The 12500-nt window shown below is 39.8% G+C and overlaps 4 protein-coding genes, 1 long non-coding RNA gene and 2 pseudogenes across 5 annotated transcripts in view; 5 read left to right on the forward strand and 2 right to left on the reverse strand.

Moving 5' to 3' along the window:
• The window catches only part of LOC148739454 (uncharacterized), a 5232-nt gene extending 4429 nt beyond the window's left edge, over positions 1-803 (forward strand). The window contains exon 1 of the mRNA XM_088749482.1: positions 1-803. This exon is cut by the window's left edge and continues 4429 nt beyond it. Coding sequence (XP_088605608.1) covers positions 1-803 — 803 coding nt within the window.
• A 402-nt stretch (positions 804-1205) lies between these two features.
• Positions 1206-2814, reverse strand: LOC148739455 (uncharacterized). Its single transcript, XM_088749484.1, has 2 exons — positions 2649-2814; positions 1206-1955 (listed from the first exon to the last, which is right to left on the reverse strand). The coding sequence occupies exons 1-2, from the start codon at positions 2812-2814 to the stop codon at positions 1372-1374; spliced, it is 750 nt and encodes a 249-aa protein (XP_088605610.1). The 3' UTR covers positions 1206-1371.
• Positions 2815-4363: 1549 nt separating this feature from the next.
• Positions 4364-10041, forward strand: LOC148739456 (uncharacterized; annotated as a pseudogene).
• On the forward strand, positions 5471-7050 carry LOC148739457 (uncharacterized; annotated as a pseudogene).
• Positions 7420-9482, reverse strand: LOC148739458 (uncharacterized). Its single transcript, XR_015996443.1, has 2 exons — positions 8922-9482; positions 7420-8070 (listed from the first exon to the last, which is right to left on the reverse strand). It is a non-coding gene; the product is annotated as an uncharacterized LOC148739458 (long non-coding RNA).
• Positions 10042-10346: 305 nt separating the features above from the next.
• LOC148739459 (uncharacterized) lies at positions 10347-11117 on the forward strand. Its single transcript, XM_088749485.1, has one exon. It carries the CDS (start codon positions 10347-10349, stop codon positions 11115-11117), a length of 771 nt encoding a protein of 256 aa, XP_088605611.1.
• A 121-nt stretch (positions 11118-11238) lies between these two features.
• Positions 11239-12500, forward strand: part of LOC148739460 (uncharacterized) — a 1748-nt gene continuing 486 nt past the window's right edge. Inside the window, exons 1-2 of the mRNA XM_088749486.1 lie at positions 11239-11797; positions 12142-12500. The exon at positions 12142-12500 is cut by the window's right edge and continues 486 nt beyond it. Coding sequence (XP_088605612.1) covers positions 11239-11797; positions 12142-12500 — 918 coding nt within the window. The remainder of the gene's footprint in view (positions 11798-12141) is intronic.

A 12500-nucleotide genomic window follows, 5' to 3' on the forward strand; every position in this document is an offset into this window, starting at 1 on the left:
GGAAAACATTTGTGACCACCGGGAGATGGCTATCCACCCTGAAGAAAGACCATGGCGTGGCTAACTACTTGGGAACATTGAACATCAAGTGGAAGTTCAATTTGGCCCGAGCCCCGTGGTGGGGAGGCTTCTTTGAACGACTTGTTGGCATCATGAAGAGGAGCCTTTCGAAAGTGGTTGGCCGAAGATTTTTGTCCTACCCAGAGCTAGAAGAAGTATTGCTGGACGTAGAAACTTCCATGAACAACAGACCACTGTCTTACCAAGGGGAAGAGTTTGAGCAGCCAGTGCTCACCCCAAACACCTTACTGAGAGGGAAACCGACACCCATTCTAGAGGAGGACCTTGAGAAGATTGGAGAAGATGATGCTACTAAACGGATGAGGTTCCTACAGAAAAGTAAAGAACAACTTCGAAAGAGGTTCATGAAAGAGTACGTCCACGCCCTTGATGAGAAACAACAGCGGTCCACAGGGGACATTGATAAGACACCAAACATAGGAGCGGTAGTGTTGCTGAAAGGCGATACGAAGGACAAGGCCCTGTGGAAGCTGGGACGAGTAGTAAGCAAAATTTCCGGCAAGGATGGGATAGTGCGTGGTTTGAAGCTGAAGCAAGGGAACGGTTATGTGGTGGAGCGACCTTTACAACTCGTGTGTGACCTAGAGATCGGGGGAGAAGATCCGCACTGGAAACCGAACCCGCAAGCAGAACCATTCGTTCCAAGAGTGCAACCAAACAGAGTGTCCAAACAGATTGCTAGGGATTGGATTAGGAACATTACACAACAAGACAACATTTAAGCTGTACACTTAAATGGGGGGAGGGTGTTCAGAATGTTTTGTTTGCATTGCGTGACAGCTCACGACGAGCGTGACTTGGCGGCCTCGCCTTATTCAGATTAGTTTACCACGTGCAGAACGTTTCGGTGACGTTCTTTTGTTTTGGGTTGTTGTTGTCGCAAAGAAAGTGAGTGAAGTTGTCAGCATTAAAACCAGAATTTCAGAGACATTGTGTGAGTTAATTTGGTGTCACAGAAAACGTTTTCCACAAAACTATTTGGTTGAAAGAATTAAAAAACATTCTCTGTCAGCTTTCCATCTTTGACACAAATCATTAATTAAATGTATCTTTGAAATAATTATTACTTAATGTAAAAAAAATTCATCTTTTTAAGGAGAGACATTTAGAAGTCTGTCTTTTCAATATCGAATTGGGGTGAGGACAATATCTGCGATTGTTGAAGAAACATGTCAAGCACTGTATGAAGTTTTGAAAGACAAGTATTTAAAGGTACAACTTTAATTTCTGACATATGTATAAAGAGAACACAGTTGTTCAATAATAAAAAGGTTCACCCAGGCTAGCCAACTACTTGCAGTGTTCAAAAGTGGTCATCTCTGTGAGATACACTGCTCTCTCTGTAAGATACACTCTATTCTGGCCATAAATTGGAGGTGAAGGGTTTGTTGACATACTAGGTTGCATGATTGGGTGGAAGTAATTCCCCTGAGGCTGGACTTGCATCATTGTCTGTGTTTGCATTTCCGGCATTAGTAACCCTGCTTGTGCTTGAAAAATAATGCTGCTTATTTTATTCTGCACATAATGACTTGTTTGGCTGTATAATTCAGATAAGGCCTTTGCTACATAATTGCCAAAAGCCTCAAAAATGGTATCATTCTTTGTATTTGCCCGTTTTCTTTTATTTTTCTTTGCTATTGACTGTGACAAATTTTTAATCACCTGGTACTCTTCCTCAGCCTGTTTCCTTCTGGATTTAGTTGGTTTTCTTAGTGGTTCACTTGTAGATCTTGCAGACACTTGATCACCATCTTTCTTTGTTTGATTCGTCGGGCTACTTGGACTTTTTCTTGCACTTCCACTAGGTAGGGGCTTCTTGGCTTTGCTAAAGCTGTTTCTCAGGGCTCTGGTTTTGGCTTTGACCCATTCACCTAGAATGAATTTAACATATATTTACCAACACATTCAAATAGCCCAGTGGCTGTGTGGTGAGTACCCTGGGTATGTGTTGCGAGAAGATTACAAGACTGACATTCTTTTTGATGGTCAAGACTTAAGCAGTGTGCTCAAGACTCAAGAAGTGGAGGGAACAGGTGACACTTAGTATATTTTGCCGATGAGATCTGCACATCCTCCTGGGTATTGTTTTCACCTCTCTTCTAATGCCCAATATTAAATAAAGGCAGTTTTTCTAAAGCTGGTTGACAACAATGATATTTCATTGATTTTTTCTCTAAAGCTGGCTATGATTTTGAGGGAAAAATGCTAACACGAGGTGAAACAATATATTTCTAATGTGCACATCCCCATACAAGTAAAAGTCAAGTGCCCCCCCCCCCCTTTGAGGGTTCAATCATATTTAAATGAAGTAACCAGGGTTCAATCAATCCTAAAATTGGCAAATTCTTGAATTTGATAAAAAATTCCAGGGAAATACCAAAACAAAAGCAGTGTCACTTCCTTTGACAGTCAATGAATCGGTTACGACTTAACTGCACACCAAAGAAAATATTGAATGTGTGGTGAATTTCGTGGACGGCAGTGTAAATATCAACATATAGAATTTTAATACTGGGCTCATTAATATGCTTTGGCTTAGGCCTATAACTTAGACTTTTTCTTACGTGTTATTCCAAGCTTCTTGGCGAGCTCTTGAAGGGCTTTATCCCGCAACTCACAATTCTTGAATGCAGCACATCTTACGTCGTAAAGGCATGGATAATCAGGCCAAAATTCAGCCAGTTTACCTTCTTGAACAGCCTCAGCAACTATCGAGCTGTTTTCCGCCATTTTTTAAGTTTATGTATGAAACAAACGCATGCGCATTTGCATCGATCACTGCGCTGATAGCTCAGAACGCACGCACACTGTAAGGAAATGTTCACTCGTGCCCAAAATCGCAGAAAAAGACACCGCACACTTGAGGAAACGGCATAAGGCAAGAGCACGAGTGACGCCCAGCTCAGCTGATAGTACCACTCACTGATATTCGCCAGAAGACCACAACTGCAGCTTCCACAAGTACACCTGAATGTGAAACAATATGAATAAATGTGATTTCAGTTTTACAGCTACTGAGGCGAGAAACACGAATATAACTAAAGCAGAATGAAGATAACATCTAAAATTACCACTCTTCAACAAGTACGCAGTTTTCTAGACGTTTCTTTAACTCTCTCTCTAACTTTTCCTTTTCTTCCTGTTTCTTTCGGTACCGTGCGAGCCATTCATCTGTGTATGGCTCGAGTGAATCGTCCTCATTTTCATAGCTTCCACCGCTCCCGTCTACTTCTATGGCCTCTACTTCGACATTGTCAAATACATCTTGACTGAATTCCACAATATCCGCAGTATTCTTGCTTTCCGTGCAAGAGAACTTTTCTTCCATAGCAAACAAGTAAAATCAGAAGGATTAAACCACGAAGGTCACTAAGGACACATAATAAAGCTCACAATATCGTAAACGACCCGCAGGCAACCAGTGTATTTATGTGCACTAAGATCAAGTGAGGTTCCTGAACCTACGTCACAGACATCAGTCACGTTACTCTTGTGATCAGCGGCAGGGGTCCACCGCAAGAAAATAGAATTTTGAACTTTGTAAAAAAATCGCGTTTTCTTCAAATCGAAACATTTTCTCACCGAAGTTCATTTGGTGAAATGTAGAATTAGATGAGCGAAAAACGTTTTTAAACATTATGGGCACTTTAAATATCAAAAACATACACCGTCCAGCTTTTGCTATAAGGTTGTCTGCTTTAATGACTAGCTTTATTCTCAATAGCCACTCATCTACTGTCAGATTCTTTGCACATGTTACACGCGGACCCACGTGAAATGACACGTGTTTTAGCGATTCATTATGTAATGTTTTGTTTGTACAGTGGACCTTTGATCTAATTGATTGACATTTGAAACTAATTGCTGTACATTAACTTGATCAGTGCTTTTAGCGAGATAGGACATTTGTCGACATCGACATCTAGGTTAGGTTGTACTGTAAATAGGCAAAAATCAGATTAAATCAATAATAATTACAGTATACGACTCAAAGTTTATTATATGGTGCCCAACGTGGGGCAGTGATTCACGACATTGGGTAGAACATAGCAGAGGAAAATCTTCCAAGACTACGTGCAACGCGTGCTGGCAAAAAAAGGTGTAGTTACAAGACTCATCGGCGAGGCTGAAACCCTTTTAGATTGCAACCACCCACTCGAAGAAAAAACAAGGAATAGGTTGGCACGAATCGAAAAGGTTCTCAAGGAGAAATCAGAATTGATTCAAGATCTGGACGAAAAAATTATTGAGGTGTGCAAGATTGAAGATATCGAAGGAGATGATTGAAGGCTCTGAAGAATTTAAAATGCGTGCTATGGATGCGATCGAAGCTATTTCACTAGGAACAAGACCCACAACTCCTCCTAATTCACATGCTTTGTCTAACTTCACTCAAGGAAGCAACACCATTGTTATTCCTCCTTCATCACCTGGATCGTATTCAGCGAGTCCACAACAACCTCATGGAACAGGAACAGAAACTCCGAAAGCAGCTCGAGCAAAATTGCCAAAACTAACACTCCATAGGTTCAAAGGAGATGTAACACAATTTTGCACCTTCTGGGATACGTTCGAAAGTGCAGTTCACTCTAATCCTGGGTTGACAAAAATCGACAAGTTCAGTTACCTAGCTTCTTTATTAGAAGGTTCTGCATCACGCGCAATTAAAGGTTTGCCTGTAACAGAAGAAAACTACGACTCGGCGGTGGAAATTTTAAAGAAGAGATTTGGCAAACCGCAACAGCTTATTTCCGCCTACATGGAGGAGCTTCTCAAACTTAACATCTGTACTGTGGATAAGCCAAGTCAACTTCGTTTTTTGAACAACAAAATAAGCGTTAACATCAGGGGACTTGAAGCTTTGAGAGTCAAGTCCGAATAGTCTCGTAGTTTGCTCATTCCCATCATTATGGCCAAACTTCCGGACAAAATACGAATACAAGTGGCAAGAAATACGTCTCAAGACGTTTGGGAGATCAACTCCTTGCTCGATCTTATTCAAAGTGAAATTGATGCAAGGGAGATGAGCGAGAAGATAAAATCCGCGACCGAGCAAGTTAACCGTCCATCGTCCTCAAAAACCCCACTACCGACAGCTGGAACATTTTTTGGTGCCACTTCAAACACAGAGTCGAATGTCCCAAAATGTGTTTACTGCACTGAAAGACATTTCTCAGCATCTTGCAACAGAGTAACAGATATCAATGCCAGGAAAGACATTCTTAGGCACGATAAAAGATGTTTTATGTGTTTGAACATAGTTAGTAGAGGGGACTGGTTATGAAAGTCGGCGAGCATCAAAGAGCGAGACTATAGAGCATTCGCTGATGTTGAAAGTACCTGTCACGTGACCGCGACGGTGCATAAACTAAACACAAGTTCAAAGATGGCGGATGGAGGAGAAGGTCCAATTTTGTTTGGCAATATTTTGAGGCAATTTTAGACATCTTTGATGAAGATGAAGTACTACAGGAACAGTTTTCAACTGCTGCAAGTGAAGTAAGTGCAGAATATTTAGAAGCTTACTCTTACTTAGTCTATTTTGAAGGGGTTTACGGAGCCACACGCAAATGTACTTTCACACAACTAACTACTGGAGAACAGAGAATTTCCCGACGTTTTCAGATAACAATTTCCTAGCTATATTCTAGAAAACTTATAAAATTGTATTTAGTTTCTCTGGTAGAAGTGCCCTAGATACTAAAAACTGCCTGAATATTGCCTGGGTTTTGCTTTCTTAAAAATAGTTTACAGAGAATGCAACCTGACAACAAACTGAACATTGTCGCAAATGCCTTCGGAAGACAGCAAGTATGTTAACATTTGATCATATTTCATAGAGACAGACTCTAATATGCTAAAATCATGATTTAATATTTTTTGGTGGGTCCAATCAACCGAGATTGTTTGCAGCGAGTGTGGGAAAAAATACAAAACAAGAGGAGGATATCAAAGGCATCAAGCTGCCTAGCACAATCCAAATCGGAACGAGCATCATTTGACTTTGACTGCTAGTATTCTAGCTGAGATTGTACACAATGCATTAAAGAACATTTATGAAAGGGAAGTTTTTGCAGAAGATCTAAGGAAGGAGTTAAAACAGTACGAGTATCGAGTGCTTGAAGAAGGAACTCAAGAATTCTCTGTAATGAAGGCATTATTTGAAGGCTATTCAAAAAATGGGAATGCCAAGAAATTCTATGGCAACTATTATGCTCAAGTACCATTGAAGTCTCCAATGTTTTTCAAAGGACTATCTGGTAATGCTGCAACACTGCTTGCAACCAAGGTAGCTGATTTTATCCTGTCCTACTGCAAGGGCATTAAGTCTTCTTCTGACAGTAATCCACCTTCATCCCAAACTGTACTGTCAGAAAAACAAGAAGCTAGTCTTCAGTATGTTGGTGGATATGTCTTGCATAACTTGCATAAAAAGTATGCAAGAAACAATACAGCAGAAAACCAACAGGCAATGGCAATATTGAAAGCTGGTAAACAAGAGCATGGGTGTGAGAGTCAAAAACTGGTGTCAAGTTTAAGCCGGGGTGGCTTGTGGAATATTACCAAGTAAGCACAGAACATTTCTCTTGAAACAGAGCATCAATTTAGGCATCTCACTTCAGTTAACTGCTTGAAAAAAGTGGATATTGCTGGCAAAACTCTCAACTCAGTAACTGACAGTGAGGTATTGTCAAGCTACCAATGTATGGTTTCTGATGCAGAGCTAATCCCAGAGGCTGAATTGAGCAAAAATGTGCTTCATGCTATAGTAAGTTTGTATGTAAGGGTACGCTCCTTTTCATGTGCTAAGGACATCATTCAGCTCTACAAAGTAAAAGCAAAGCAAACAAAGGCTTAAGCTCTCCGAAAGGAGATCATGAGAAGTCATGATCAAGAACAAGCAAGGCCTGAGTAATGTAATAGATTTTTAAAACACAAGACAGAACAGTTATATGATACATGCAAAAATTTTTGTTGCTTTCTCACTATATTTGTTGTAATATTATTGTCATTTATCAAGAGGAGCATTTTCATTCTAAGAGTTGTTCACATATGGTATAAAAATGTAATTTTCAATTTCTATTTTTCATTTTTTATTTATAGCAAGTACCTAAAAGTATTAAGGTTCCTTGCACAATAGATTTAGAGTTCAGGAATCTGATAACAAATTCTTATTTAACAAAACAAATGGTTGTCACTGGTTGAATAAAGGTAATGCGTGTCAAAGAAACTAAATACCTAATGGAAACCATTCAAAAGTCATATGAAAATGAATATGATTGACCCCTCTATTAACTTTGATATAACCAATATGATAGTTATAGGATAATAACATGTATCTAAATCATGTAGTAAGGAAAAGAACACAAATGTCATGTAATTATTTATTTTCAAATTAAACACGTTGAAACAATAAATGAAACATTGGTGATTGATTTATGTGCATTAATTGATTGTTACATGAATATCTTGTATTATTGGAGTAAAAAATTTAGAAATAGAGTGTGAATAGAGTGGCTTAGAATATGCCTCTACTAACTATGAATATGCTAAACAGTTCTTTGCTTTTTTCTACATGGTAGCTTTTCATTGGTCACATTAACCCAGGCTTTTTTTGTGTCCTTTCTGCCTCTAGTGTTCCCACTCTGGCAGGAGACTGACCTCTCAATTCTAATAGTGTTGCTGTTATAGCCAAAGGTCCTGATATCTGGATTGTTACATCTGCGGCCAAACTGCCTCTGCTTTCCAAAATATTCTTCCACAGGATCTTGACAGAACCTTTCTGTCAGGACATACTCCATCCCCTCTGAAAGAAGAAGCTTGGTGCACTCAATTGTAGACCTTGCAGAAATCTGGAAGCCTTCGTATGTCTGCCAATAGAGGAACATCCTGGATCTTGCATTTTGGGTAAACTCGCCCTCTCGGTTTTCAGTGCTCTCCTTCCAGCTCTGAGAATACTGCAGGAATTCCATCAAAAAGCCAAACCTATAAATATAAATTAAAAAATTACTTGTGTTCAAATGCATAGCAATTTGGGAAATACTTCTTGTTGATTCATTGCACAGCACACAGATCTCTTCTTCCTGGAGAAGAAGGCAACCCTTGCTTCTCCAAAATCCCATATGGGGAAACTGTTCCTGTGGTCGTTCTTCATCTTCCTCAGAGTCAGAAGTATTACTGTCTGAGTCAGTAGCACTTAAGGGGACAACATGATGAAACAGTTTGCCAGTTAGTCCGCACTCCTGTACTCCCCTACATAACTTAAAAGCTTCAAGCTCTTTAATCAAGTTTGATAATGTGACATTCTGCACAGATCGACGATACTTGAGATATAAAGGATGATCATCAACCAAGTAACACTTTAACAGTAAATGCCAGACTGTCATCTACAACAACTTCAAGATGTGGTAACATAAAAGGCGCGACCATCTTTTTGAAAACAGCTTTGTCAACAAAAAACTTGGAAATCCAGTTAACAAGGGATTTAAGTTCTTTTACTCTGTTGCAAAATTCTTGAAGTGTCTTATAAAACGAGTTCGTAGCGGGAACGTGTTGTACAAACGGCTGTTCTGATGGAGAATTTCTACTTTGTGTTGGTTCCCTTTGATAACTTTTCTTCGGCAGATTTTGCGTTGGAATAGCTCCAAATCGAAGCTTTTTCTTTGTCATTTTTTCCGAATGGACTGTAAAAGAGACAAAAGCAAATCAGTATTTCTTAACCCTGACTCTATGAAAGAAAAAGCTGTTTGTTTATATCTTAGTAGCTTGGCAACGCTACGCACATTACGCTCAGCAATCGTATCATTCCATAGCAAAAGTTATCAAAAAATACTTACATATTACAATATCTTCAGACAAAAAATGCTTTTCACAAGTGTAGACTTTGTCTTCATCTATCTGTCTTTTAAAATCTTTCTCCATTTCCCTTGTTTTCTTGAGTACACCAAGCCACTCGTTGCGCCATCTCTTGTGATTTTCATCTTTCGCTAAGGGCAACTTGAAAATGCCAATTCCTTTGGTTCTTCTACAAGAACCACATCCAAAAACCACACAATTTACACCAGGCATAATAAAAGACTATATTCATAGCCAAATCAAACTCTAAAAGTCAAGATATTTTCCAAAAATTGAGATAAAATACGATCATTCGCGAGACTCACATACTAGCTGCCATCTTTGAATCAAGTGTGTGCACCTTCATAATCACGCGACATACCAAAAAATTAAACAAAGAGTTCCTCGTTTGAAGTTCGCCGGCTTTCATAACGAGTTCCCTCCATAAACTCTGGTTTGAAGAAGGGACATTTAGTTGATCAGTGCGACAAGAGTTGTAGAAATTGCAAGTGTAGACATCACCAATCAATCTGTCAAGTAAAATCACCGGGTGAATCACTGAATTCTCATTCCCCACCTCTTGAAAAACCGTCTCTAAGCAAACCGGAGACCCAAGTCACAAAGAACGCAACGAGAGTCAATACGGCTAATACAGGAGCCTCAACAACTCATTTTACAACTGCGACTTCGAGAATTAAGGGGAGTATTTTATTACAAACTGCTATCACGATAGCAACAAACGAAGACCAATCCAAGTCCATTCCCATATGAATTTTGTTCGACAATGGCAGCCAATGTTCATACGTCACCGACTACATCAAAGCGAAGCTGGGTTTAACTGCAACATCCACTGAGACCCTTCACCTTAACACTTTTGGTGAAAACGCTTATCATAAACAAAAATGTCAAGTTGTTACTTTGCCACTAAGAAGCAATAAAGATGAGTACGTGGAGATTTCAGCGCTTAATTTTCCAGTCATTTGTTCGCCACTTCCTAAGAGAATAGATGTCACGAAATACCCACATTTGATAGATTTAGATCTTGCAGACCGTTCTGCGTTCGACCTAGACTCCATTGACATTCTCATTGACTCAGATTATTACAGGGACATTGTCACTTGAGAATCAATCCGCGGTAAATTTGGTCCCACAGCCATCAACAGCAAGTTTGGTTGGCTTCTGTCAGGCCCTACTGAAGAGCAACATGTCCATGAAATTTCCAATGTCGTCTCGAATCTCATCATCTCCGGTAAACCATTGTTTAACGAAACGAATGAAACTGACGAGATCACGGACATACTGAAAAGATTCTGGGACGTTGAGAGTCTAGGAATTGTAGACTCTCTGTAATTACGTTCAATAGTAGTTATTATGAAGTTGACCTGCCCTGGAAGGGCGACTGTTTTCCACAGTCTAACAATTATGCAATGTGTGCTAGGAGATTAAGATCGTTGCATTCCAAGTTGAAGAGTGAGCCGAATTTGCTGAATGAATACGACAACATCATCCAAGAGCAAAGAAAGAAAGGGATTGTCGAAATTGTACCTGAGACCAAAGATCAAACGCTAGAGGAAGATAAACTTAGCACGAGACAAATTCACTACTCCCCACATCACGCAGTCGTGTGGAGAGACCGTGAAACGACAAAGGTTAGAATCGTGTACGATGGCTCTACAAAGAATTGTAAGAACAAAAGCTCTCTTAATGACTGTTTGGAAGTGGGAGAAAACTACATTCCTCACATCTTTACAATGCTAACCAGATTTTGCTGGAACTTCGTTGCCCTAACCGCGGACATCGAGAAGGCGTTCTTGATGGTCGGAATCAAATCAGACGACCGAGACATGCTACGCTTTCTGTGGTTTAACGGTCCATTTGCCAAGAAGCCAGAAATCAATAAATATCAATTTAATCGCTTAGTTTTTGGTCTGAGATCATCCCCTTCTATCCTGGGCGAAACCATCGCACATCATCTAAATCTCTACGAACAAAGTGAGCCCGAAATGTACAAGCTGTTAAACGAGTCTCTGTACTTGGACGATCTTTTAACTGGAGAAGAGAACGACGAGAACGGTTTTGTTGTTTATCAGAAATCAAAGAAAATTATGGCTAGCGGTGGTTTCAACCTGAGAAAATGGAACTCGAATACTCAAACACCGTTGACGTCGATTCAAGCATGCGAGAGTTCGCATGCTTGAATCGACAAAAAAGGTGTCAGTTGACCCAGCTACTGCAGAAGATGATGAGTCGTATGCTAAATCGTCAATAACCCCCGGAAATTATGAAATCAAGATCGACACAGTGGTTAAGGTACTTGGAATGAACTGGGACACTATCGAAGACAACTTTTTCTTCAACTTAACTGAATTGTGCGATTATGGAATGTCACTTCCGGTGACCAAGCGTTCTGTGTTGAAGTTGTCAGCAATGCTATTTGACCCGATGGGATTTCTCACTCCATGCACTGTAGAAATGAAAATTCTATTCCAGGAACTCTGTCTCTACAAGATTGACTGGGGCAGCAACTTGCTAAACCTTTTCATTGGAACCTGGAATTCATTTCTGAACGAATTGAAGTGTTTGAACGATGTGAAAATACCCCGTTGTTATTTCCAATCAAGGCCTGTGCAATTCGAGTTTCATGGATTTAGCGACGCCTCTAATCGTGCTTACGCAGGAGTTGTTTACATCCTATCCCTGTATGAGGACGGAAAAGTCAATGTTCATCTAGTTGCCTTGAAAACAAGAGTGCCGCTGCTAAAGAGACAGACAATTCCGTGTCTTGAATTGTTAGGCGCTCTCATTCTCGCCCAACTCGTAAACAGCCTTGATTTGAACCAAGGTAATGTCAAGACATTACCTTGGGAGTCAGAGGGAGGTAGGTCTTTCACAGTATCGACCTCACGCCTCTGGAATACCTTACCACTGGACATAAGAATGAAACCTACTATCAAATGTTATAAGAAGGCCATGTTAGATTTTTTTAAGAATAGTTAAATGATTAGAACATTTTATCTTATAGTTTTTATAAACTTTGTAATTTTAGATTTTTAGCTCTTGATCTTTTTCCATAATTAATTAGTTTTTAGTCTTTTTCAATAATTATTTGTAATATATTTTAAGAGGGCCACTGGTTTGTCAGTTTTATATACTGTTATGTGTTTTACCCTCTTTAAATAATGTTGATTATTATTATTATTATTAAGACCGTTTACTGGACAGATTCGACGACAGCCTTATGTTGGATCAAAAACCAAAAACTCTGGAAACAATACGTGCAGCATCGAGTGAACGAAATTCACAGGTTAACTTCAAAGAACGAATGGCGTCATTGTCTGGGAAAACAAAACCCAGTGGACTCGCTGTCAAGGGGCACAAGTGCTAAGGACCTTACGATCAATGCAATCTGGTGGAACAGACCAGAATTTCTATACCAGCTGGAGCCTGAATGGCCAAAGAACGAGTCGATTCATTTTGGAGATGAAGAAGCGCTTAAGGAAGCTGCAAAGAATGCAGTTAATGTCACTCATTCCTTGGTGAATAGTGCAGCGAACGAACCGACTACCCCAAAGGTTGACAAT

The sequence above is a fragment of the Stylophora pistillata genome, chromosome 2, assembly GCF_964205215.1.
Source record: "Stylophora pistillata chromosome 2, jaStyPist1.2, whole genome shotgun sequence".
In the NCBI taxonomy this organism is placed as follows: domain Eukaryota; kingdom Metazoa; phylum Cnidaria; class Anthozoa; order Scleractinia; family Pocilloporidae; genus Stylophora; species Stylophora pistillata.